The 27,629-nt window shown below is 40.7% G+C and overlaps 1 protein-coding gene across 5 annotated transcripts; it reads right to left on the reverse strand.

Moving 5' to 3' along the window:
- Positions 1-20: 20 nt before the first annotated feature.
- Positions 21-27,199, reverse strand: rin2b (Ras and Rab interactor 2b). 5 transcript variants are annotated; one of them, XM_067374841.1, is made up of 14 exons: positions 27,064-27,199; positions 25,711-25,843; positions 25,528-25,589; positions 25,018-25,102; positions 22,320-22,432; positions 21,863-22,034; positions 14,672-14,783; positions 13,862-13,934; positions 13,048-13,139; positions 10,280-11,494; positions 5,563-5,871; positions 4,612-4,743; positions 1,923-2,086; positions 21-1,793 (listed from the first exon to the last, which is right to left on the reverse strand). In XM_067374841.1, exons 4-14 carry the CDS (start codon positions 25,075-25,077, stop codon positions 1,479-1,481), a joined length of 2,757 nt encoding a protein of 918 aa, XP_067230942.1. In that variant the 5' UTR covers positions 25,078-25,102; positions 25,528-25,589; positions 25,711-25,843; positions 27,064-27,199; the 3' UTR covers positions 21-1,478. The 5 variants fall into 5 exon arrangements, with proteins under 5 accessions (XP_067230942.1, XP_067230941.1, XP_067230943.1 ...); XM_067374843.1 differs by lacking the exon at positions 25,528-25,589 and having other exon boundaries at positions 24-500; positions 1,707-1,793; XM_067374840.1 differs by lacking the exon at positions 25,528-25,589.
- Between the last annotated feature and the right edge of the window lie 430 nt (positions 27,200-27,629).

Raw genomic sequence — 27,629 nt, forward strand, 5'->3', positions numbered from 1 at the left:
CACGAAGAAACATTTTTATAATGTAATTTTAAACAGTTTGAGATAATAAAAAGAATAAAGACACGCTTTATTTCCTGTCATTTAAATACCACCAAAAGGAGTAAAATATTCTCAAGATCAGCATTTAAATTACATCATTGACAGCTCAGGTAAAAATCACATTCTCAGCACTAAGTGCATCATACGTGTTGTGTCACAAAAATATATGACATGTTTACAGTATAGCACATTTAGACACTGGCTGAAGTATAAGGAGCAAAGTGTTCCTATTTCACAAGAACAAAGTGAGAAAAATGCTTCTTCAGCCAATTTATCAGTTTGCAAAGTCACACTGATGCATCTCTATTGTGCTAAAGCCACATGATAATGCATTATCTCTGTTGAAGCTCTCATTCTGCAAGCTTCTTCCCTTAAAGATTTTTCTCTGTGTTGATTGAGTCTCATGACAGCAGAGGTGGCAATTCTTCTGACGAAGCGAAAGCTCTGGACACTCACTCGACCTGAATACAAAAATAGCTTAAAGATTATGTACAGAACTCTATGAGTGAATCCCTGACACCTTTGTATACATATAACAATGGCAAAATATGGCTTTCATTTCAGTACTGGCATTTTTGGGGACAGATGCTACATTCATACTGAATCAAAGGATATCTCACAGGTTCAATACCACATTACTGACAATGCCCAATAAATGCCATATCTTATATCCAGGAGATCTATTAAACTTTCTATTTAAAACATAACTTTATGTGAAGTAACAATATTTTGCATATTTTAATATGCATATATTTGGCACTTTCCATGAATATGGCACACTATGGTGTCCCACAACACATTAGAGGCACAAAACCCCATGTTTTAATTGTCAGATTTGTAGTATGAACTACTGAAATTATACCAGCATACAATTATGATTTATCATACAATGTTATAATTTTAATCTGTGGAACTAATACAAATATTTGATAAAAAAAAAAAAAAAAAAAAAATGTCATTATTGAAACCAAAAACATAATATTTAGCTTTCTTCCACATTTTGCATGTAAGCCTGTTATGGCAAAATTTTCCCACATTTCTCACACATTCTCTAAAATTGCAATATCCAATAAATAACAATTATCTAATTTCATATTCTCATTGTTATGTTGACTGCAATCATCAAGCTAATCTTTTCAACCCCGTTACCAAGGTTAGTGTAAGATAAATACGACCAAAATAACATTTTCTTTCATTTTTTTGTGAAATATAAGTTATATCCATAAATACAAACCAACATTTAGTCCCAAACTAGCTAGCCCTTACTTAATTGAGGCTAAATTTGCAACCCTGTTATCCAAGACTGTTTTTAAAGTAAACAACCCAAATGTACCCTATTCACGGAAAGCGTCATCATTCTTTTTATCGAGTCGGTGTATCATTGAACAGAAGATCTTTCATCTTGCAATCTTTATACACATTTTCCTGCTATTGAGAGTTCAGGCAATGTCCTGCTTTGAAGACACAGGCGTGGAACAGCTTAAATTGGCTATCGTCCTGTAGACAAAGTAAAAGTGTTGACGCTTCGGTCGACTGTGTAACTCTGCCTTTATCCACTGTGGGTGTGTGTCTGCGGCCAATTGCTGGCTGCTTTCTTCTGTGAAAAGAAAGAGGCCGTAGTTTTCCGGATCAGACACACGGAATTTAAGTGCACAAAGGCGGCACACCTCTTCCGTTGTGGCGTAGGGCCGCACCTGAAGGGTTTTAGCCGTGCAGCCACTATCTGCCTTCTGCAGTGCCACGCGCATGTAATTCTTCACAAAAAAACAAATAGACATTATAGTGAGTTTAAAACCACTCAGAAAATGTTATGGAATGAAAATAGTCCAGTCAGGAACTATGATAAATGCTGACCACAAACTGTTCAGAGGTCAGGATTTTACCTGAAAGTCGTCCACTGAGGGCAGGTTTCTCTGCAGTGTGCGACGCTGGTGCCACTGGTGGAGTGTGTCGCGTGCTGTAGAACTGAGAATCCGTGCAGCCTGTTCTTCCTGGAAGTTCTTAATCAGTGACATTGCTCCGTATGCACTGGTGAGGTAATAACCTCCTGTACAGGATCAAGACAAAATGAGAGTCTTATACAGTTAAAAAAAAAATTACTTCCAAAACTCAATACCATAAAGTGCTGCTTTATGCTGCTGTTCAGAAGTTTGCGGTTGATAAGCTTTTTTAAAGTTTTTGAAATAAGATCACTGAGGCTACATTTACTTGATCAAAAATACAGTAAAATCAGTAATATTGTTAAATGCGCAGATGAGCCAAAACATTATGACCAGTCACAGGACATACTAATAAGGCCACAACTAATAAGGCCACATATTAAGGTCTGGGTACATTAGATGGTAAGCAAACAACACGTTCTCTTAATCAGCGTGTTGGATGCAGGAGAAATGGGCAAGAATAAAGATATGAGAGACTTTGGCAAGAGCCAAATTGTTATGGCAAGGAGACTAGGTCAGAATATCTCTGAAAAGGCTGATTTCTCCCGATCAGCAGTGGTGAAATTTTACTAACAAACCGGCAACAGGGTGGCGTCCAAGGCTCATCGATGCACGAGGGCAATGAACCCAATCTGGTCTGAGCCAACAGAAAGTCTACTGTGGCACAGGTCACACAAAATTTTAGGGCAGGAATGTGTTGCAAACACACAGTGCATCACACTGCTGCGTATGGGGCTGCAGACAATCTGAGAACTTATGATGACCCCTGTCCACTGTAAAAAGTGGCTTCAATAGGCACAAGAGTGTCTGAACTAGACCTTGGAGCAGTGGAAGATTTTCGCCTGGTCCATTGAGTCTTGTTTTCTTTTATTTTACGTGGACACTGAGGAAGTGATGGCACCAGGATGCACTGTGGGATGACGAAAAGCCAGTGGGCGGAGTGTGATGCTCTGAGCAATGCTCTGCTGGGAAACCATGGGTCAGGCCATTCATGTGGACTTCAATTCAGTCCAGGTACACCCCTTCATGATAATCATGTTCCCTGGTGGAAGTGGCCTCTTTCAGCAGGATGATGCAGCCTGCCACACTGCATACATTGTTCAGGAATGGCTTGAGAAACGTGATGAAAAAATTCAAGGGCCTCCAAATTCCCCGAATCCAGTTGAGCATCTATGGGATGTGCTGGACCAACAAGTTCGATCCATGGTAGCTCAACTTCGCAAACTACAGGACTTGAAGAATCTGCTGCTAATGTCTTAGTGCCTGAAACCACAGCAGACCTTCAGGGAACTTGTAGAGTCCTTGCCTCGGTGGGTCGACACCAACCGGAGGACCAACAGTATATTTATTAGACAGGGGGTCATAATATTTTGGCTCATCTTTGTATTGTTACAATTTAAACTTTACTAAACTTTTTTCATATTTTTCTCCTGCTGAATTTTCAGCATCATTACTCCAGTCTTCAGTGTCACATGATCCTTCAGAAATCATTCTAATATTCTGATTTGCTGCTTAAGAATCATTTCTTATTCATCAGTGTTAAAAACTGTAATTCATTTTTAGGATTCTTTGATGAATAGAAAGTTAAAAAAAAAGCTTTTGTTACATTATAAATGCCTTTACTGTCACTTTTGATCAAATTAATGCATTCTTGTTCAATAGAAGTATTAATTTCTTTCAAAAAAAAAAAAAAAAAAAAATCACACTGACCCCAAACATTTGAATGGTAGTGTATAGTTCACAAGCGTGAACAACCACTATAATGAGGACGGATCATAATGCCATAATGATCATCTGGTTTGTGACCTGACTGTGTACATACAATACATTAAATCTTTTCTATTAATGGCTGCCACACTAAGATCATTGAGAACAGGAGAAACACACCCTTGGAGGAAATTACTCTGTTGAGAACAGAACTTAGGATGTTCGTCACACATGGAAAATGCTTGTCCGTTCTGAAACTCCTCCAACTGTTTGTTCCATGGAATGCACAATTATTAAAGGATTAGTTCACCCAAAAATAAATATTCAGCGATAATTTACTCACCCAAGACTTTAGTTCATCTTTGGAACACAAATAAAGATATTTTTAATGAAATCTGAGAGATTTCTACCCATCCATTCACCCAAATCTCTGATGCTTTAAAACATTCATAAAGAGATAAGTCCATACGAATCAGGCGTTTTAATCCAAGTCTTCTGAAGAGATGTGATCGCTTTATGAACAGATTGAATTTAGGATTGTATTCACATATAAACATTGATCAGAAAACAATGTTTACAGCATTCAAATTTTCTCACGGAAGCTCAAGAGTGTTTGCAAAAGTCTTATGGGTTTGGAAAGACATGAGTGTGAGTAAATGATGACAGAATTTTCATTTTTGGATGAGCTAACCCTTTAAATTAACTAATATTACAATGGGTTTTTATTCAGTCATTACAAACCAAGAAAGAGAATTTACATCAAATGTTTTACAGGAGAAACAAATAATGTTTTTGTTCTGAAGCTCTTCAATTGTTCCCTTTGACAGAACAAATAATCAAATTTGTAAAAAAAAAAAAATAAAATTATTTGCCTGCTTACATTAATTTAAATAAATTATTACACAAATATAACATATTGACACACCTTCTCCATGCAGTAATGGGGGATCTATCAGCTCCATCATATACATGATCTCAGTGTCCAACTGAGGCATGTCACACTGGACCAACACATATGTCAACATGGGCAGGAAATCATCCGCTCCGAACATCCTCACTGGCGCAGACAGAGGAAACATTTATTAGTGACCTTTACACAAGCCAATCCAGCAAGAACCTTCCACTTGATTAAGGTGCAAATACTTTCACTTTCAATTACTAGTCTCGTATGCTGCATCCCAATTCACATACAATCCATCCTAAATAGTATCTAAAATAAGAATTGGTGTCCCAAATTGTAGTATGTTGAAATGAGTATTCCAAAGGTACGGATGTACTGTTTCTACTGAATCCGAAGTGCAGATCCATGCACACTCTAATGGCTAATATTGCCCACATCCCATTATTGGTTGGTCGAGGATTAGATTAAGAACTACAAATATAAATAAAATTGTTAAAACACTACAAACATGGTGAATGTGTGAGACAGACGGTTAAGTAGAGAGGTTTAGATAAAGGGGTTTAATAATCATTATCTATCTAACCTGATGAAAAAATATTTATTCAGTGTTATCCACATTATACTGCATCTGCAACAACATTGCGAACTTTTCTAAATATACGTTTGGTCATTATTTTTTAAGTGCATCATTATTCAAACACATGAGGAGAGTTCTCCGCATGAAAGACACGCAACGGTACAGTAGGAAATCAAATTGAATATGGAGGATTTTCACTGTGACAGATGAAAAACAGTCCCAAAGCTTGCCTACTATTCTGCTACAAACTCAGAAGTATTTTTTCTTCACAAAAAGAGTACATCATTTTAAGGTATAGTATAGGTAGGTGAATTAGGACGCAGCAATACACACCTAAAACATAAACACACATAAAGCCTTTAAATAAACACCTGAGACATAACTCCACCTATACACACCTTCATTTTCTTGCATAATATTGTAGATGAGTTTACAGACTTTCAGCAGCACCATAATCTTCCTCTCAGGTGAGTATATGCTGCACATGGCTCTGAGTTTTCTGCGGATGCGGTGGATGGCGTAGGCATCTGGTGGCCGCGTTGCATTCGCTCCCAGCTCGTGAGGCTGTTTGGCCTTGGCCAGGGCCAGATTCTCCTCCAGCCTCTGCCACACTCCATCGGCCACCTGGAACTCATGCAGCGCTGACTGCAAGCAGCCATACAGGGGTTTCAGCACACACTTATGCATGGCCTTCTCCAACACCGGATCTGAGAATGAGATGGAGTTTCAGTTAACGCTTTAACATTAGATTTTTAGAGAAATTTAACATCTTCACAGTGATAAAAAGTTAGCAAAAAAGGCATTACTTTTTAAACTTGCTACTTTACAGATTAACTTGTTACTTTACAGACAGGAGTACAACTACAGGAATAGTTATTTATTCATTGTCATGTTGTTCCGAATGTCTTTTTTTAGCCATAGATTGAGTAGATCGAACCATTATGAAATTCTGACTGAAACACCTTTTAATTCAAAGTGAAGAATAGTACAAATATCCAAATGGTATTCTGTTCTCCACTAGTAAACATCTCACACACACACACACTTTTTTTTTTGCTTACTGAGCGTAGTGTCTGCTGAGTTCATGAAAAAGCTGACACAAATGTTACAAGATATAATAGGCCTAAGCTCCTGGGATTCAAGTCTTGCCGAAGGCTCTCTGAGACACAAAGGGACGGTCAAATAAGGACAAAAGCAGGCATCACATCAATTGTCTCTACATTATAGAGTTATAAAACAAGCAATTACACACTATGACAATACCATTACTGTAATAAACCTCTATATTTAAAGGGTTAGTTCACCCAATGAAAATTCTCTCATTGATTACTCACGCTCATGTCGTTCCACACCCATACGACCTTTGTTTATCTTTGTAACACAACTTAAAATATTTTTGATGAAATCCAAGAGCTCAAGAGATCTCCTGACGTAGTGAACGCAGTGCAGCGCTTCCGTGTTTTTTTTGTTTTGTTTTTGCACACAAAAAGTATTCTCATCACTTCATAAAATTAAGGTTGAACCACTGTAGTCATGCTGACTATTTTAACAATGTCTTTAGTACCTTTCTGAACCTTGACAGTGGTAGTTGAATTGCTGTCTATGGAGGAGTCAGAGAGCTCTTGGATTTTATTAAAATACGGGTTTGAAATGGCATGAGTAATTAATGACAGAATTTTCATTTTTGGGTGAAACTAACCCTGTAATATAATAAAACACAGTGTACACAAGACAAGAGGTCCAGATATTAGAAGCACCTGTAGCTTACAGATTCACTATCATAATAAATGGCTGTACATGATGAATTATGGAAAGCATAAAAAACAATAAATTCATCAACTTAAAAATACATTTACATAGAATGATTCACTCCTACAAACACAAATCACTCAGTTCTTGTGCTACACTGCTGCAATGGTTGTCACTGAAGCTCATCTTTATTGTGACCTCAAAAAACAGACATTCCAACATTAAGAGAATGAAAAATATAAATATATATTTTTTTTCTGTCTGAAACAATTACACAATTTTAATTGTGCAGCATATTCTGAATATTTAATTCCACTTACAAAAAGCACCATGGCTGTTGCACATTGTAATATCCTGATATTCATTGATATATGATTTGTATTACTATCTGATTCTTTCACTGTATCCTGGTATGGCCACAGTACTATTCTGTAGCCTCAGATAAATACATTAAAAGATTTGTTTTAGCCTTGGTATGATCTTCAAGATGCTATGACCACATGAAACATCAAACTGTACAAAAAAGAAAGAAAGAAAGATAATGTCCAATTAAGCATCTTAAATTTAAGAAATTTTAAAGGTGCCCTAAAAATTGAATTTTCCTCAGCATAGTTGAATAACAAGAGTTCAGTACATGGAAATGACATACAGTGAGTCTCAAACTCCATTGTTTCCTCCTTCTTATATAAATCTCATTTGTTTAAAAGACCTCCGAAAAACAGGTGAATCTCAACATAACACCGACTGTCAGTCTGACAGTCTGACAGACTGACAGTCGAGATCATTAATATGTACTCCCCCAATATTTGCATATGCCAGCCCATGTTCAAGGCATTACACAAGGGCAGGACATCTAGATGTGCACAGCTGAAACATCAGACTAGGTAAGCAAGCAAGGACAACAGTGAAAAATGGCAGATGGAGCAATAATAACTGACATGATCCATGATGTCATGATATTTTTAGCAATATTTGTAAATTGTCTTTCTAAATGTTTCGTTAGCATGTTGCTAATGTACTGTTAAATGTGGTTAAAGTTACCATCATTTATTACTGTATTCACGGAGACAAGAGCCGTCGCTATTTTCATTTTTAAACACTTGCAGTCTGTATAATTCATAAACACATCTTCATTCTTTATAAATCTCTTGTAAAGATCCATTTGAGGGTTATATTAGCTGTGTGAACTTTGTAAATGCACTGTATTATAGTCGACAGCTCAGAGTGGGCAGGGAGCGCGCGATTTAAAGGGGCCGCAGCATGAATCGGTGCATAGTTAATGATGCCCCAAAAATCTATGGGGTATTTTGAGCTGAAACTTCACAGACACATTCAGGGGACACCTTAGACATATACTATATCTTGTAAAAAAAGCGTTTTTAAAGGTGCCATACCTTTAAAAATTAGACTGATTTTTGTTACATCTTTACAGGTTATTTTTAACCATAGTATCACCATATTATTTCAAAGCTATTAACATTACAGTTTAACAAAGAAAAATCTGTCATTTCGAAAACCAATCATGGCCTCCAAATAATCCCCATCCATTGAATTGGTGTGTGGTGAGCGCCCTGGCGCTGTTGTACAGTGGCTGCCGCCGCATCATCCAAGTGGATGCTGCACAGTGCACACTGGTAGTGGTTAAGGAGAGACCCCCTGATATGATGGTAAAGTGCTTTGGGTGTACAGTAGCACATAAGAAAGGGCTATATAAATGCCTAATTCATTCATTAATTTTCATTCATTCAAAACATTAATTAATGAGGTAAACAATACATTAGCTTATCTTTAAACCATGTCAAACTCATTTCCTGGAGGGCCACAGTCCTGCAGAGTTTAGCTTCAACCCTAATTAAACACATCTGATACAACTAATAAAGTCCTTCAGGCCTATTTGAAAACTACAGGAATGTGTGTTTGGAGCAGGGTTGGAACTAAACTCTGCAGGGCTGCGTTTGACCCCTGCTTTAAACTGAACAGCCAGACAACCTTTTATAGGAATAAATTACTCTAATGTAACTTGTCCACTCATGAAGAAGTGAAGAATTTATCATTTTAACACTTTCTTACTTGCCTTAGGTTTATTATGCAAGCATTACTTTTGGCATGATAACAAAAAAAGTATTTATGTAGAGTCCTAAAATGTCTGCCTTCAAGCTCTGTTTATTGGTCCTAAACCACTAACCACAGGGTGGATTTTAACTGAAGACCTATAAAAATTAGTGCTGTGAGACAGGATTATAGCATATTTGTCTTAGAATGAACTTAATTTAATCTTATTTCAAAATGCTCTTCTGTGTGGATTGTGCTCCTTTTTTCAGCTCAATATTAATTTCCAGAGCAATCTGGTTTGAAGCTGTCATTCTTTATAAAAAAACAGACTAGTTAATACATACACTTTACAGTGCAAGTACAGGGAAAAGAGATTAACTTGAAAGGTATCTGAATCTTAACATTTGACAATAAAACATCTCCACATCCAAGCCGTGGCCAAGTAGGTAGTGCTCACGGCAGATTAAAAAAGAGCTACATAAGTCTTACCGATTACACCATTAAAAAATTATTTTCATAGAACCAAACAAATCTTTTAAAGACACTGCCTGTCCAAAGGACTAAATGGAAATTACCCAAAGAGTCACAGCCATGATATGAATGAACTATATCCTCCACTGACAGACTAAGATAAAAATTCTATTTTTCTATTTCCATCACACTATCAACAACATTTTAACCTGCATTTTCCACAAAAGCCAAAGGAAACAAAAGCAGCTCTGTACTGATAAGGGTACACTCGCTTTCAAAACAAAACATGTTTCTGATGTCAGGTATATACTGTATAATGATAACATAATTGTAATCCACAATTGTAGCACTTTTTTTTTTTTTTGGACAATATGCATCTTTTTGACATGCAATGCTTTAACAGATAAGTCAAAGGAATCAGACCTTGAATTAAACTTGAATTAAAGAGTTTGCAAACTGCACAGTCAAGCTGATGATACATATCTAAAAGACAAGGAAGCTAACACTTCAAAATGCCACAACAAACAATTTCTAGATACTATATAGTAGATTAAACTCAGGGATAAAACTAGTCAGGGGTGTCCAATCCTGATCCTGGAGGCCCACCATCCAGCAGAGTTTAACTCTAAACCTTAATTAAACACTCCCAAACCAACTTAGGATTACTAGAAACTTCCAGGCAAGTGTGGTGGAGCTAAACCCTGAAGGAAAATGGTGCTCCAGAAGCAGGACTGGACACCCTTGAAGTAAGCCATTTTTAGGTTTAAAGGTGCTTTTAAAATTGTTCTCTTTGTTCGAATGGTTCAACATGACCCTAATAGACTTGAACTGAAATATTCTTACCAATCTGGTCCTCAGGTATGTAAGACTCTATGGGTGGGTTCATCTCTGAGCTCTGTATGAGGTAAGCCTTCATCTGGGTCATGAACTGCCGGAGCGTCTGCAGAAGATCCTGGCTGGATGAGTGGCAGTTTTTGTTCTCCTGCACAAAGCTCAAATAGTCCTGCACCAGGCAACCAAAGTAGGAACCTTTGTCCTGGGATAACTCAATGATCCGGAGCAAGATGCGTTTTTCAGGTGTAGCCAGAACATTGAGGACACCTCGGACCTTACGGAATTGCCCCCTTAGTGCTTGTGGGATAACAAGTGATCTTGGATGAGCCCCAACTAGTTCGACCGCCAGGAGTCTTTTTGTCTTGCGGGAAGAACGAAGGCGAAGATGCAGGTCCCTTTCAAGTCCCACACCATAATCTTCCTCTTCTTCGTCATACTCATCACTGCTGTCATCAGTGGAGAGGCCTTGGCCCACACCCTGGGATAGTCCCAAAGGTAGAGGATGTGGAGGAGAATCCAGAGAGTCAGATGAGGAAGTGGACAAACCACTTGAGCTTCGCCCTTTCTCTTCTGGTCCGGTCCATTGCTGCAGAATGGTGCTTTTGGTTGGGTTGAGAGTTGTATGCGTCCGACTGGCTAGAGACAGGGCCCTGGAGATGGTATCATCATCTAACGCAATGGTGCAGCGGTAGCTGTCGATGTCTGGTGGTTGTGGAGGTCGTGGTGGAAGTTGAGGTGCAGGTTTCTTAGAGCTGGGGGGTTTGGATCCCACCGAACCAGCAATTGATTTGGGTCTCTGACTCATTCTGGTATTGCCAGCATTCAAAGGCATAGTCCTCGGACCTGGGGGTAAAGAAGGGGTATGAACCAAAATGCGAGGCAGAGGTGGCCTTGGTGGAGGAGGGGGACGAGATTTTCCGTTTTCTACAGTTGTATCTTTTGCAATCACTGTTGCAGCATTTCCAGTGAGATCTTGCTGTGTTTTGAGGAAGACAGGGTTGATAAAAGACAAAGCACTGTTGGAGCAACTTCTTTCGCCTTCAGGAGCATTAGAGCAGTTGTCAGTCAGAGGTAGTGAGGCATTTAGATTCCCAGTTGGGGTACAGGTTTGATCCTCTATCAGTAAGATGTCAGAGAAGTTGTCGTGCAGAGAGATTGACGGTCTTTCCTGAACCAGAGAACCCTTTGGCACTTGTTGACTTTTGACAGAATATTCCCAGAACGCTGGAATGAAAAAGAATCAGATTAATGGTTAACTCCACATACACACAATCTTTGCACAAACACAACCACAAAAGCAGCTAACACACCCTCTCCAGCTTCCTACCATAGACGACCACGCGCTGTCAGCACACATATGAATTTGAGTGTGTGTGGCTATATCTAGTTACAGCCAGGCTGAAGCGTCTGTTCACTTCTCTCGTCCTCAAGTCAACTGAAGTTCTTGGAGAAATTTAGTGAGCTCAGTTGTGCATTTCAGAAAGCTGATTCACAAATGCCATACAAACACACCCAACACAAAGCCGGCCAAAAACTCATTGACTCATTTTTTTCCAAACAGACAGCGTTTATGGGGAGGTAGACTTAACAGAGCACACCAAACCCCTCCTCTTCCTCCTCCCCATGCTTTCTGTCTCTCTCCCCACCCATTTCAGTATGGTTTCTCATGTTGGTTTGCTAAGCCAGTTTCTATTAGGAAAATGTAGTTTTGATAGTCAGCATCTTTCAAATGAGACTTGTCCTTCACCTAAATTACTAAATCAAAAATCTAATTGTTCTGTTGCAACTTTGATGTACATTTCAAAGATGTTGTGGATGGGTGCCAGGATTTTATTATGTGGTGACTAAGGCATTCTAAGTGTTTTTTTTAGCTAATTTCTAACTTCTCAACAATGCATTTTCTCTAGGGCAGAACGAAGCTATTGCTGATAAACAACAAAGGAAGACCCATGACTGATTTCTTTTTTAGTTGAATATGACTGTGTCTGCCAAGTTTCTCTCTCTCTCTCACACACACGCACACATACACACACACACACACACACACACACACACACACACACACACACACACACACACACACACACACACACACACACACACACACACACACACACACACACACACACACACACACACACACACACACACACACACACACACACACACACACACACACACACACACACACACTCTTTCCCTCAGAAACCTCTATGCTCTAATTAGCTCACATAGTCTCACACACTATCTGGAATGTCAGCCTGACTAATAATAACAACATGGAACAGAATAGTAGGCCAGCATGTTCGCAGCTGTGGTAAAGTGACAAATCCAAACACACATTTACTCATGAGACAATCCGAGTTACCGTCTTCCCTACGAACATTGCAATGTTTCTTTATTATCTGACAAACTATTTGATACTGGTCTGAACCTTACTAATAATATTAGAACATATATTAGAACATACTAATATATTACTTTTATAATTATTACTTGGACATGCAACATTGTTGATTGTATTAAAAACACACTTTGCTCTCCAGGCGTGTCATGTTATGTATTTGTTTTGAACGGAGCACCAGTGGCAGTCCTGACTCACTTAGTACCCTGGGGAGAGACATGAGCAAAGAAAACTGTGCGGCCGAGTTAGAATAGTGCTACTGTTTTTAATCAGTGCGCAAGGATCACTGGGTTGTAATCTTGAAGTAATATTTAATTTTTTTAAACTTGACAGCCTGTAATAGTCATGTGTGTCAGATTAGGTAGGTCAGTACCTGCCCCTTGCTGGGCCACCTCATGCAGATCTGACAGGGTCTCAGCTGAGTGTATTGCCTCAGGAAGCTTCAGGGTAGACGGCAGAATGTCTCTAATATGAAACAAAGAGAGCCAGACAGACAAATAGTGCGTGAAAGAGGGTAATAAAAGAAGAGTGGGAGAAAACACACAAAATTATTCACTCTTTTCTTACATTAATGGTGACAGGTCAATTTATTAATGTAGATTACATTTAGCTAATTTAATAATTCTACTCTTAATGGGCGGTAAAAAATTGGTATTGATCAGAGAGAAGGCAGACTTTCAGTTTCTATTAGCAGCTTGAGAAAACAAACATAACGTGGAGAACTGCTGCAATATTCTTATTTATGGATGACATCAAAAAAATAATTTGAACTTAGAGCCATATATTACTATATCCTGTTGTTGATAAGGTGATGGATATCATTGGGTTTTATGAGCAGTGGGTTCATTACTGCACAATCATTCATTGATCTTTACACATAAATATTGTATGCAGTCTTTTATGCCCTTATCATGCTTTAGCTCTGCAGTCAAGGTAAAGACAACAAGACAGCAATGAACATTTCATCCATTCCAAATGTATGAAATCAAATTGTTCATAGTGGATTGTTTTTATATGCTATGAAGAAAATGTGAGTGGTTGAGTTACATGGCAAAGTAAAATGCTAAGGGTTATGGATTTGTTCAAATTCCTCATAGTATGTATTAGCAATTGCAATAGTGATGTTTGCCTTAGTGGTCTAATACTTGACTAGTTTAACAATTGTCAGTCATTTAAAAAAGTGTTACCTGCTAATACAATAAAAGGCCACAAGATGAAAGAGGTCAGCAAAACTAATTCCTGAACCCTCCAGAGAAAATGCTGGAAAAAAAGAACAATATACAAGAATTAAGATATTTATCTAATCTCCAAGCATTTCCACCATTCCAACAAATCAGCACTAGGGACATTTGTTGGGAATTTATGGAAAATTGCAGGAAATTTCTGAACTGACTCTGAACTTGGCAGGTAAAATGTTCATAAGCCTCCAGCGCCACTCAGACCACATTCATTTCCAAGGCACAAAGGATATTCACAGCTGGATTGTGCCCAGGCCAAAAACACTAGGGTGTGTCTGATATTTCACATGGAGAATTTCTTGGAACTGCACTGCTGTAAATGCATGAAATACTGCCAGGCCACTATTGTGACATTTAGCTACAAATATGGTGCCTCTGTTTCAAACCAAGCCAGTTGCAAACAACCGTTCAGGTTATTACAACTGATTAACTACCTGTGAAACTAAAGGGGAAAAATGTCCTATTCTTTTATAAAACAGAGATTTATAAAGTGATTTTACATAGAGAAGTGCATGTGTGTTCAGTCTATGGCAAGCAGTCTTTGACCTCTCAACTGCATGTGAAAGCAACAGGCCCCTCAATGTCAACAAATCATAAAAGAGATAATAGATAAAAAGACCATAAAATGAAAGATGAAATCTCCACAAATCTTTCACAGCCAAACATACTGAACCGAAGGTGACACAGTACTCATAAATAGATGTGAGCAGAGTGTCAACAAAAGTTATGGCTTATTATGATATAAGAGACCTGACATACTGTACTGGCTCTCCTTTAAAGGGATGTGAATCACCGAGGAGTCTGAGGTACCATCCATGTGGAATGACAAGACCTTTTTTTGCAGGACAGATGACCTCCAGACCAAAAACACCTGAAACAGGAAGAAAGAACCTTTTTTTGTTGTTGTTTTTTGGAGGAGGATTTGCTTAAAGTGTTCGAATGCGGTGGTTTTAAAATGAGAGTATTGATATATTATATATTGATTGATATATTGATATATTAAATTTAAGGGGTAGTTATCCCCTGATTATCCCATGATTTACTCACCCTTAAGCCATAGGTGTATATGACTTTTTTCTTTCAGATGAACACAATCGGAGTTATATCAAAAAATATCCTGGCTCTTCTAAGCTTTATAATGGTAGGGAATGGGGCGTTATTTTGAAGCCCAAAAAAGTCCATCCATCATAAAAGTACTCCACACGGCTCCAGGGGGTTAATAAAGGCCTTCTGGAGTGAAGAAATGGGTTTTTGCAAGTAAAATATCCATATTTTAAACCTTTTAAAATATAACAACTAGCTTCCGGCAAACGTCCGTAGACTTAAACGTCCATGCAGAGTGTAAAATTTGGGAGGATCTATTGACAGAAATGCAATGTAATATACATAACTATGTTTCCCTTTCAGTCGGTCACGTTCGACGTACGTCAGTAGTGACCGACGAATCGGGATATCGCTAGAGAGCCCCTATCAGCTTCGAGAGAACTAAAACAAGCCAATGGAATTGGCGTGCGATATTTGCATAATGCGCACCTCCCCTAACAGGTGGATATAAAAAGGGGGGCAGATGCACTCGCACTCTGTCTTTCGCTTCGGAGCCTACCTGGTGTCCTGCGGCTGTTAGAACTTCAAGCCTCTGAAGAAGTTTCGGCGCTTGTGTTGGTGTGACGACGCCTGCAGCGAGGTCGCGAGTTGGAGTGAGCAGGGTGGAAACATCTACTGTATTCCCAGCGTTCCGCTGTAATTCCACTGGTTGGTCTGCGATTTGGTCTGGTTCCTCCTGTGTTTTTCTAAACTCGTTGTGTCTCGACACAAAAGAGCTGAAGTTTCCCCTTCTAAAAGAGCTTCACAGACAGACACTGCGTCTTTTTCAAGATGTCATTCTGTCTGTGCGTTTCTGGAGGCGGTCGTTTCCTATCCTCTCTGACGGCCACGATCATTTTCTCTCATGTCTGCTTAGCGTGCTGAGACGGTGTTTGTGGGTGGTCATATTTTCTTATGGAAATATGTCCACGTCGGCGCGTTGTTTCTCGTAAGGGCTTGAGCGCTCAGCGCGCTGTGTGCCGTCGAATTGCCGGCTGACAGCGCGCGTTGCCACGGCAACCCTGCACGCTGTCTGGCGCTCTAGATGCACGGTCGAGACTCGGCTGCCTTTAATGAGGTGGAGTCCCCTCCCTTATTCCCCGATCTAGTTATTTTTCTGAATCAGAAAAGTGCTACTTTGGTTAATAAGCCTGGGTGACCAGAGGATCACAGTGGGGCAATACCCGCCGAGTCATTCTCCGTGGCCCCCCCCCTCCTCTAGTGCATCGCAAACATGTTGTGACTATGTTCGTGGGTGGATCATGTTTAGGAACAACATGGCCACGTCGGTGCCCAGGGTGCCGTGTGTCGTCCAGTTGGGCGGCCACGTTCACTGTCCAACATGGCTGGTAGCTTCTGCAATTTGTTGCTGGTCCTCCTTAAAATAAATATGGAGGACCTAACATCTTAGTCAGGGCTCCAGCAGAGGATCAGATGTCGACTGCTACATTCGAGAGAGTATTGTTGGGCTCTGAACATGAAGATGAAGCTGAGCGTCCCACGGTTGTGGCGTGCTCATGCCGAATCGGATTCAGACTTGGCAACCATGCTTCCCGGGCCCCTGGGGGTGTCGTGCGACGCGTACTCGCCTTGCCCCGCCCCCTGGCTTAGCCCGGATGTGCATGGAAAAAACTTGGCGGTTTGTGGCCTTTTTTGGCGTTAATATGGAACGCCAAGAGGGTCATAATCTGCACTACGTTTTTTTCTCTCTCACTACCCCCTAGGGTGGGGTGGCAGTGCTACGGGCACACCACCTCTGCCCTGCATGAGTCTTGGCCCCTGGCAAGTCTGCAGTAGGTCAAAGCACTCATTGCATGTGGGTAGTTCTGAGTCGGGGTTGAGCTACGCAGGATGCAAATCATAGCGCAGGCCCCTGGCCAGACAATGTCCACCATGGTGGTCCAGAATCACCCCTGGCGAGTCTTGCTGGGATGTGCCGTCGTCAAAGTGTGCTTTCTCGATGCGCTCATCTCACAAACTGGCCTTGAACCCAGCCCGCTCAACCCGCAGTCACCTGACTAGCGGGAGACGGTCCTGGAGATATGGCGACCTGGAGCTGACGTAAACGGTTCTTTCGGGGGACGATGCTCGCATCGCTCCCTCCCCCGGAGGAGGGCCGGGTGGAGAATTGGTCTGTTCCGCCGCTGGCTCTCCGGAGTCCAGCGGTACCCACTAAGAACTGTTTTCCGATCCTCTACGTCCCAAGAGTGTGGCTGGCGGTGTGCAGCGCCCCGCGTTGCTACTCCCAGCCCCCTCTCACCTCGCCAGCAGGTGTCAGTGTGTTGGTGCAGGCCGCGCCCCGTGTGCCGTCTCCCATACGCACTGCTACCTCGCAGAGACTGATCACACTCTGGGCCGCTACCATGCCGCCCGAGTCGGATCCCCGTACTCTGGTTCGCTGCCCCACCCCCGGTACGTCTGTGGTGCGTTTGGTTCTGCTGGCTCGGTGTCTGGAGGCCTGGTTAGTGCCCCCAGCCCGTTCCGCTGGCTCATTCATACTAACAGACTCGGCTATGCGATTCAGTTCACCCGGTGTCCTCCGGCGTCCAGGGGTGTCCACTTCACTTGGGTGTCGTTGGACATTGCACCTGTTCTCCGAGTGGAGATTGCTGTCCTCCTGGCGAGGGATACAATCGAGCCGGTCCCTCCAGCCGATTTGAAGTCAGGTTCAGCCCTACTTCATTGTACCCTAAAGGGCGGTGGGCTATGGCCAATCCTGGATCTGCGCGTCTTGAACCGGTACCTTCAGGCTGCCGTTTAAGGTGCTCATGCAGAAGCGCATTTTCGAGTGCGTCCGTCCCGGGGTTTGGTTTGCAGCATTCGACCTGAAGGATGCATACTTTCATGTCTCGATTCTGCGCTCGGGTCGAGCATGTCAGTACAAACTCCTACCCTTCGGGCTGGCCCTGTCGCTCCACGCCTTACATGGTTGCGGAGGTGGCCATTGTTCCCCTCAAGGAACAGGGCGTTCGCATTCTCGACTGCCTTGACGACTGGTTGTTCCTGGCCAGCTCGCGAAGCAGTTGTGCGTACACAGGGAGATGGTTTAGCTCACCTCAGCCTGTTGGGTCTTTGGGTCAGCTGGGACGAGAGCAAACTCGCCCCCGGGCAGAGGATCTCTTTTCTCAGTCTCGAGCTAGACTCGGTCGCCCGGATTGTGCGCCTCTCTGAGGAGCGCGTCCAGTCGGTGTTGAACTGCCTGAGTGGCTGCAGATGCCACATGCCCCAGGAGCCTCTGAAGTCTTTCAGTGGGGCCGCCGTCCTGCGCTTGAGCGAACTCAGGCAGTTCAACACCGACTGGACGCGCTCCTCAGAGAGGCGCACAATCCGGGCGACCGAGTCTAGCTCGAGACTGAGAAAAGAGATCCTCTGCCCGGGGGCGAGTTTGCTCTCGTCCCAGCTGACCCAAAGACCCAACTGCCTGAGTTCGCTCAAGCGCAGGACGGCGGCCCCACTGAAAGACTTCAGAGGCTCCTGGGGCATGTGGCATCTGCAGCCGGGACTGAATCCTCCTCGCCCACCCTCCTTACCCTCTAGGGATCTCACCTTAGTTCTTAGCTAACTTCGGCGTCATCCCTTGAGCCTTTGCAATTAGTCGAGTTAAAAGTACTGTCTCTTAGACCGTCCTCCTGGTTGCTTTGGCTTCATGTTAAGAGGATAGGGGACCTGCACGCATTTTCGGTCGAATCGTGCCTGGAATTTGGGCCTGGGGATTCTCACATCTTCCTGAGACCCCGGCCTGGATATGTGCCCAAGGTTCCTACCACTCCCTTCAGAGATCAGGTAGTGAACCTGCAAGCACTGCCTTCGGAGGAGGCAGACCCAGCCCTAGCTTCGCTCTGTCCAGTTCGCGCCCTGCGTGTTTACGTGGATAGAACTTGAAGCTTAGGACCTCAGATCAGCTCTTTGTCTGTTACGGAGACCAGCAGAAGGGAAAGGCTGTCTCCAAGCAGAGGATGGCCCACTGGTTAGTGGATGCCATCGCCCTGGCTTATGTTCCCAGGGCGTGCCTTGCCCGTTCGGGTTGAGAGCCCACTCCACCTGAGGAGTGGCCTCTTCCTGGGCGCTGGCTCATGGCACCTCGCTGACCAGATTGTAGAGCTGTGGGCTGGGCGACACCAAACACGTTTGCTAGGGTTTTTAGCTTACGTGTAAGCTGGTTCTTCCCGTGTACTCGCTTCCACCAGCCGGTAGACGCGTTGAACCTGTGCTCGTGTCGGCTTGCAATGCCACTCCCGCCCCCTGGGCCGGATATGTGCATCTGTTGACTCCAGTCGTGTTCCCCGTTCGGTGAACCCTGTCGAGTTCCTCCACCTTCGGCTCGGGCATTGCGGAGTGTCTGATGCCAGACAAACATCCATCTTCGATATTGTCTGTTGGTTGGGTTCCATATGTTGCAATCCCTCTACGTGAGTGATTCCATATGTGTATTGTCCACGGTTACTCCCTACGGTGAGCCCGTGTCTTTCCCTTAGCAGAGCTTCTGCTTTCTCCTGTCAGATGAGTCTCCCCCTACTCAGGTGGAGCCATCCCAGGGACTCCTATGCGTTCTGCCCTGCGGGCCAGTCCATATGTTTTCCATGTAAATTCCTTCCCCTCTGGGTAGGTAGTGGTTTCCGCAGCGTTCCTTATGGGTTCGCTTCCCCAGTGTAGTCTAGTTTACTTAGTGGGTATATCGGAACAGCAGCAGACTTCCCGGCGTAAGCTCGCCCCCTTCTCCGTCCCCTTGGTGCGACGGGTGGCTAGAGCCTGCGCTGGGCACTGGAAGGGGTTTCGTAACTGTGGCGTTTTAGTTGGGATCCCAATTCGTCGGTCACTACTGACGTACGTCGAACGTGACCGACTGAAAGGGAACGTCTCGGTTACGTATGTAACCCTCGTTCCCTGAAGGAGGGAACAGAGACGTACGTCCCGTCGCCACAGTTTCTGTACCCTCGCTGCAGTGCGGACACCGGTTGTCTCCTCAGCGAAAAACAGAGTGCGATTGCATCTGCCCCCCTTTTTATATCCACCTGTTAGGGGAGGTGCGCATTATGCAAATATCGCACGCCAATTCCATTGGCTTGTTTTAGTTCTCTCGAAGCTGATAGGGGCTCTCTAGCGATATCCCGATTCGTCGGTCACTACTGACGTACGTCTCCGTTCCCTCCTTCAGGGAACGAGGGTTACATACGTAACCGAGACGTTTCAGTGGTACATAAAGACCTTACATAATGAACCGTTATGTTTTTATTACCTTAGAATGAGTCATTTCTATCTCATACACCGCGGGTCCCCCGACATGCCAAGTCGCCATTATGTGCCGGCATGTTTCTACAGCAACCCTAAACGGACAAACACTTTACAGAGCTCGTTTAGCCACTATGTTGTTCTTATTCTAAGTCGTTTGTGTTTTTAGAGGCAGCTTGCATCATCACTATGTTGAATAGACACAAAGCAGTAGTAGTAGTCTGGTTTATTAGAAGCAGAGAAGAAGAAACCTCATTGCTTCACACAGGCTACTTTCTGCTTTCTTAGACAACGACATCTTTGTCTTGTGTTGACCAGATGGCCACCGTAGCTTCTCCGAAAGGGAGGGGTGTGAGGGGTGTGTGTAGTTAGTTGCAGTTCGCAACCTAACTGCTAGATGCCACTAAAATTTACACACTGCACCTTTTAAGAGTTAAGAGTAACCTCTTACCCGACGCATGACATAGGAGTATTGTAAGCTTAGACGCCTCTCGCAGTTTATAGGGCTGTGCAACAAACTCAAGCTCCTCTTCTCTTATATCGTAATCCTCAGAAATTTCTCTTTAAAAAAATCTTGTTTTAGACTTCTAATTCATAACCGATGTTTTGTTTTGCTCCATCCTCTGCGCTTCCGTGTTCATCATTACCATTCATGCATTGGGTCAGAGGTTACTCATCTGCTGTAACTCGATGCGTACGGCCATTTGCCAGAATCAAGTTAGTATATTTTATAAAGTTTTAAATATGGATATTTTTCTTACAAAAACCCATCGCTTCATTTCAGAAGTCCTTTATTAACCCACTGGAGCCGCGTGGAGTACGTTTATGATGGACGGATGCACTTTTTTGGGCTTCAAAATACAGCGCTCCATTCACTAACATTAAAAAGCTTGGAAGAGCCAGGATATTTTTAGATATATAACTCTGATTGTGTTTGTCTGAAAGAAGATAGTCATATGCACCTAGGATGGCTTATGGGTGAGTAAATCATGGGATAATTTTAATGTTTAGGTCAACTATCCCTTTAATTAATCATGATTCATTTTTGAATACCAAAAGTTTCATGAACTGTACATTCTTCTATAAAAACAATAGTTATTGAGGAGAGAAAATATGATCTTGATTTTATGTGCTTTACATGCTAATTTAAATGAGATTATTTTAATGTACTAATAATAATGTATTAATTTAAATACCTAAATAAGTCATCCTGAGGCCCCCTAATGTATTTATCAAAAGTCTCAATCAAAGTTTCTAGTTCATATTTTAATAATAATTTAATAATGGAAATTCTTTGTTCTGCATTTATTCACCCTTGTGTAAGTGAGTCTGAATGAGATGAGTTTGAGGGCAAAATTTTTTGTAAATAATAATCTTTCTAACACACAAAGCAATAATTATGGCTTCAGACTCAGAAAAGATGCATGAAACATTTTATGATACTTTTGTCATTTCTGGAGCTTTTTTACATGGAAAACAGCAATCTGGACATCCTTGTGTCTTTCACAAAAAAATCAAATGTATTTGGAACAGCATGATGGTGAGTAAATGATGACAGAATTTGAAATTCTGTGAACTATTTAAAAAAATATAAATATTTTTTTCGTATCTTTGTGTTTACTCTCTCAAACGTTTTACCCCGGCTGGTTGCTGCAGTAGGATGCCAGTGGCCTCTTGCTGGTCGATGGAAAGCAGAAGCCAGATGGGGTGTGTGTGTATCAGTTTGTCCAACACATTCAAACTTGTGCTTGTACCATCCCCATCAAATGCAGGATACTGTAGACACACAGTGCTCATCCCTCCCTCTATCCTACAGAGAACAAAACAGGGGATGGGTGTAGTGGTTGCAAAGACTAATGGAAGCAAAGACTGAATAGAGACTGGCGCCCTCTACTGGACACTGTAAAACATATAGAGGTTCTTTGGAAATGTAATGACATATTACAGTACATTAACTTAATATATATAAAAGCAATGCATCTATTAAAAGTACAGGAAATACAGGTATAGCTGCATTTAAATGCACTCCTATTTAGCTTATTGTACAATGATGTTATTAATGAATTCTCATCACGTGTACGGTATGTGTACTCACTCTATGAACATAGAAGTGTCTGGATCTCTGACTGGATCTCTGTTTTTTTCCTGCGTAGCATGAACCATTTGTTGCTCCAACGTACCCAGTGATGATGCAAACGCATCGACAAGCTGCACATTGATCAAAAAAATAAAGTTGTCCAAGCACCAAAATCTTTTGGTGAATTATTATCTGTAGTGATCTTTTTAAATCCACATTGGCAATATTGCTAATAAAGAATCTAAGAAAAAGAGAAACTGACAGGAAACCTGTAGAGAACAGTGAAGAAAAAAAACAGAAAGCTGGAAAATACTGTAAAAACAAGCTAAAAGAGGCTTATTTGTGACCAAAACAAGAGAAACCGCTTCAGCCTCCTCGGACATCTATCCATGAGCAGGAAGCAAGTTAGTCACTTTCCTGTGTTCTTAATCTACTCTCCCCGACAGGAAATGGTATTTACCATGGCAACACAACTCAACCATCACAGCACAGTGTTGTAATGAACCATTAAGAAGTCTTGCCTTTTCAAATACTCTGTGCAAGTACTTGCATGTAGATATGCAAATACACTACAAACTAAACTAAAAACATGATCTAAAGTTTTTTTTGGGGGGTGGGGGGTGGGGGGGGGTTTCGACTGAAAAAACACTTTTTCCTTTCTGTTGTATGGGTTCTATGACAACCAAATGACAAGACAAATAGTTGAAAAGGGTAAAACGTATCATCAGCAGTTTTACTGGTATTCTGAGTGGTTTATAAGAAGTTACTTTGGGTTTATAAGAAGTTACTTTTTGGGTGCATTTGATTGTCCAGGAAATATCACTTTTGGAAAAGTAATAGCACATCTCTTCTCAACAAGGTGCATGATTTGAGGTAACATGCATGTCGAGTGAACAAAGGAGCAGGACTAGTTTGATACAGTTCCCAAACTCGTTCTATATTACATATATTTGAATTTTCTGCATAGTAAAAACAACTGTGCGTGTAGTTTGTAGATAAACAACATAAAAAGCAGTGCCTGACAGGCTGTTAGTGAAATTCTAACCATAACTACTTTCAAAGTAAAGTAAAATATGGGACTCCATGACTCCATGTAAATATTTTGTATCAGTGTGCCAACTTCCTGGGCTTTTAATGTTGACCTGCAATTTTGGACTATTTTGGATTAAATTGAGGGCCATTATATCCAGATAAAAATAGAGTCAAAAGGCTCTATGTTGAAATTCCTAATATTGATTAATTAACAGAGTGAACGTCATAAAATAAAATATATACTATGGAAGATAAACTTTAGGTGAGTGAGATGGAGGATGAGGATGGAACAGAGAGAGCAACTGTTTAGACTGAGTAATAAGATAGCAAAAAAAGCCCTGGGAGAAGAAGCAATGAAGGACTAATTAAGGAGAGAGAAAGAGAGATGTGCAGACACATCTATTATGGGACGCTTGAATGGTTCTGTCCGGGCAACAAGCCCGGCTGCAGTCACACACACACACACACATATACACACTGTCTGTCCATTGATTTTTACAAGGGACACCAGGCAGCCAGTGAATGTACGCAGTGGAACAGAAAATGTTCTTTAGGAGAATGGGGATATTTATACTAATCCAAAAACAGTCCCTGCATGAGCGCATTGGATAATGAGAGTCGGTAGCACCATCTGCATGTCCTGCTCTTATTAAAATGTTACAGAAATGTTTTAAGCACAAAGGCAGCGTAGATTTATAAACTAAGAAACATGAATTTGGATATAAAAATGATTTTAGTGCATCAATTAAAAACATTTACATCTAAAGGATATATAATGTTCATTTACTGCAGCCTTCTATTCAAGAGTGTGCAGTAATGTAGTAAAGCCAGGATCATTGAGCGATTACATCTATACATTTTGCATTGTTTTTGCTATGAGTGTAAACCTTAAAAGTTTATGCTTTAAATCATGTCATCATTAAGGAGAAGTGTGTGACTACTTTTCTATGATTTACATTTACGATTTCCACCAGTCAGAGAGTAAAACAGGTTTAAAAAAATCCCAAACACTTAAATTGAGAGAGGGAATCAGCAAATACCACTTTGACACAATTCAAAAAGCTCAAAGAGATTGTTAAACTAATCCATATGAATTGAGCGGTTTAGTCCAAATTTTCTGAAAAGACACGATCGCTTTATAATTATATGATTAACAGATTTTTTGATTTAGGCTTTTATTGAATTATAAACATTCATCAACTCACACTTCAGTTGTGGTAAACGGAAGCTCAAGCATGTTTGTTTGACGTATGTGGGAACCAATGAGGTTCATTCTCATGTGTTACGCAGCAAGTTTGATCTCACGCTTCAAGTAAATGAGCTTCTGTCTATGTTTGCTGATCAGTGTTTATATGTGAATAAAAGCCTAAATTAAATCTGTTTATCATATAAAGTGATCGCGTCTCTTTAGAAAATTTGGACTAAACCACTCAATTCATATGGATTAGTTTTACGAAACTTCAAAGTGTCAGTTGCGTAGCTGTCAACGGAGGGACAGAAATCGCTCAGATTTCATCTAAAAGATCTTCATTTGTGTTCCGAAGATGAACGAAGGTCTTTCGGGTTTGGAACGACATGAGGATGAGAAATTGATGATTTCCTTTTTGGGTGAACTAACCCTTTAAAATTTAAGTGCAGGTTAAGAACTGAACAAACATTCTAAAACACAGAATGATCATCTTACCTGAAGAAAGCTACCACTTCTGTCTATCCGTCTGAGTTGTAAAGACGAGTCCATCGCCATGTTGCTTTTGTTATTTTTTAAAGTCCTGCAAGTCAGAGAAGGCATTAGGATCACTAAATAAAATAACTCTGATATAAATGTGTTTTCAGAATGACCGATGCATACATTTGTACTGTATTTGCCATGCTCTTGTCTCCCTTTTCATTCTCTGTAGAGTTTTTATTATTCATGGATGAAAGATTTTGTCTATGAGCCTGTATTTAGAGTCTAGAAGCTATAATCATGCCCTCAAAGAGACAATTACACACTGACGGCCCTGTCTGCCTGACATTTCTTGAATCTATTAAACAAATATTTTCGAAAGCAGTTTTTTTTTTAATTAGTTCACAGCACTAAGTACAAAAATGTTGCACAAACAAAAACAAATGCAAGCATAAGATCTTAATCAGATCATTTCCTCAAAGCGGTTTAAAAAAAATCAATTTGCAGAAGTTATTCATGGGAACATACAGTGAGGTCAGTGGTCAGATCTGAGAACGGTCACAGCATACAGTGTGTGGCTAGTACAGGCCCTAGAATTAAAATGACAGTATAATGAAATTATACACACTCCAGCTCACCTGCAGATTGAACAGCTAATCACAGATCAGGGAAGTTATAGTGTTTATGAAAGCAACAGGAGTTCAGTCATACCTCTCGCTTTCTGAACTGCAGCATCAATGGTGCATTGTTGTGTTCTTCACACTATTGATTCTGTCTTTGGGGACATCCATAGCATGGAAATAGTCTGAAGTGAAACTAGTGTGTATGTGAGTGTGTAACACAGCTGCAAACAGACAAAGACACATGTGACCAATACATTGAGAGTGAAAGAGCAATAGAGGATTTTAAAGAGAGCATAAAATTGTGGTTTCTTTGTCACATACACAAGTGAACATTCTCTCAACCAACTATATGATTTTTAAAAAGCACTAAAAGAGTTCCCTTGGATGCTGGACACAACACATTTCCTGAAATAGGAAGCATGTATTTTCATTTATAACACACACCCATATATATCACACAAGAGGAATCTAAATCAATCTAGTTCCTATATCCATTGTAAGAACATAATTCTTAGTAACCCAAACCACAGACATACGTGCATAAATACATGCTGGAACCATTTCTCAATAGGCAATGAGATCTAAGGCTAAAAGTTTGTTTTCTGCACAGGAGGTTGAATGCTCTACAGCTCTCTACCCTCATTCACCCTCTTTCCATGCACAAACACATACATCTTCCAGCTTGTTCCTGTCATTACAGTATATGGAAGCAATCTGATGTGAAAAATCCTTACAGATGGACCACATCATTACACAATGCATGCTGGCGCCAAGAGGGTCTGGAGATTCCACAAACAAACCAACAAATAAAATAGTTAGACTGTGATTACACTTACTGTAACTTTGTTGTGGACTTGGTAAATATCCAAATGCTCAGTTTAAATAGTTGCAAGAAGTTTGTAAAATAGACTGCGTTCATATCATGCACGGTATTTTACAATGTACACTTTATATACCACACTCAATGCTTTTATAGAAAGTTTCACAAGTCTATAGCCATATGGCTATACAATGTTTTTAAGAACTGGACAAAGCAGATACATTAATGTTTTGATATTTGTGGGGTAAAAATATATATATATATTTTTTATGAAAATATAAAATAAGACCATTGGGCTAAGATACCTCAGTATTTCAGTGAGTTAAATGTACAAAAGTTAGGCCTACTAAATAAGCAAATGTTTATAATACTTCCCCATTTTTCTATTTATAACACATTGGCAGATAACAACAGTTTAGAAGAAGGAAGAAATGAATTACAGTGTTCAAATAAGACAACTCTTGTGAGAATAGCATAGCGTTTAAAACCTTGCTCTCTCTTTAAAACAGGGAAAACAAACAAACCCAAGGCGAAATGAAACAATTTCACTGTTAACGCATTTAATAACAAACTAATTACGCAATACTATCATATAAGAAAAATGATATTATATAGACCTACCCATGAGTGCTCCTTTCAACTTCAGCAGACAGGTATTTAAAGCGCGCTCCGCCAACACATGCTTCTTAATACAATGACAGTTCAGTGATTCTGCTACTATCCGACAGTTTGACACACGCGCTTCACATCAAAGCGCTGAGGTCACATGATCACAAGACTGACGCTGCACGTCATTGGGGGTAAAAAGGTATGAAAATAATATGACAGAAGTTTTTTTTTTTTTTTCCTCAATTTATATTAATGTGTTTAATGTAGTGCTGTTTCTTTTATTGCAATAAAAAAAATATGACAGAACAGACAATTGTTGTTACCGTTTTTTCTTTTTTTTCTCCTTTTCTTTCAAGCATTTAATATAATAATAATAATAATAATATGACAGAACAATTGCTAAATATGATAAATAAATATGGAGGAAATTTTAAAATAATAATTAAAGTGTGAAACTTAATGCAACTGCTTTGACTGCTAAATATGCTGACACATACTGCTATGATGAAAAATGTAATGTTCTTAAATGTTGCTTGCTAGACATCTTTTATATTCATAATAAAGCATGTACACATAAA

This window comes from Chanodichthys erythropterus, chromosome 21, assembly GCF_024489055.1.
Source record: "Chanodichthys erythropterus isolate Z2021 chromosome 21, ASM2448905v1, whole genome shotgun sequence".
In the NCBI taxonomy this organism is placed as follows: Eukaryota; Metazoa; Chordata; class Actinopteri; order Cypriniformes; family Xenocyprididae; genus Chanodichthys; species Chanodichthys erythropterus.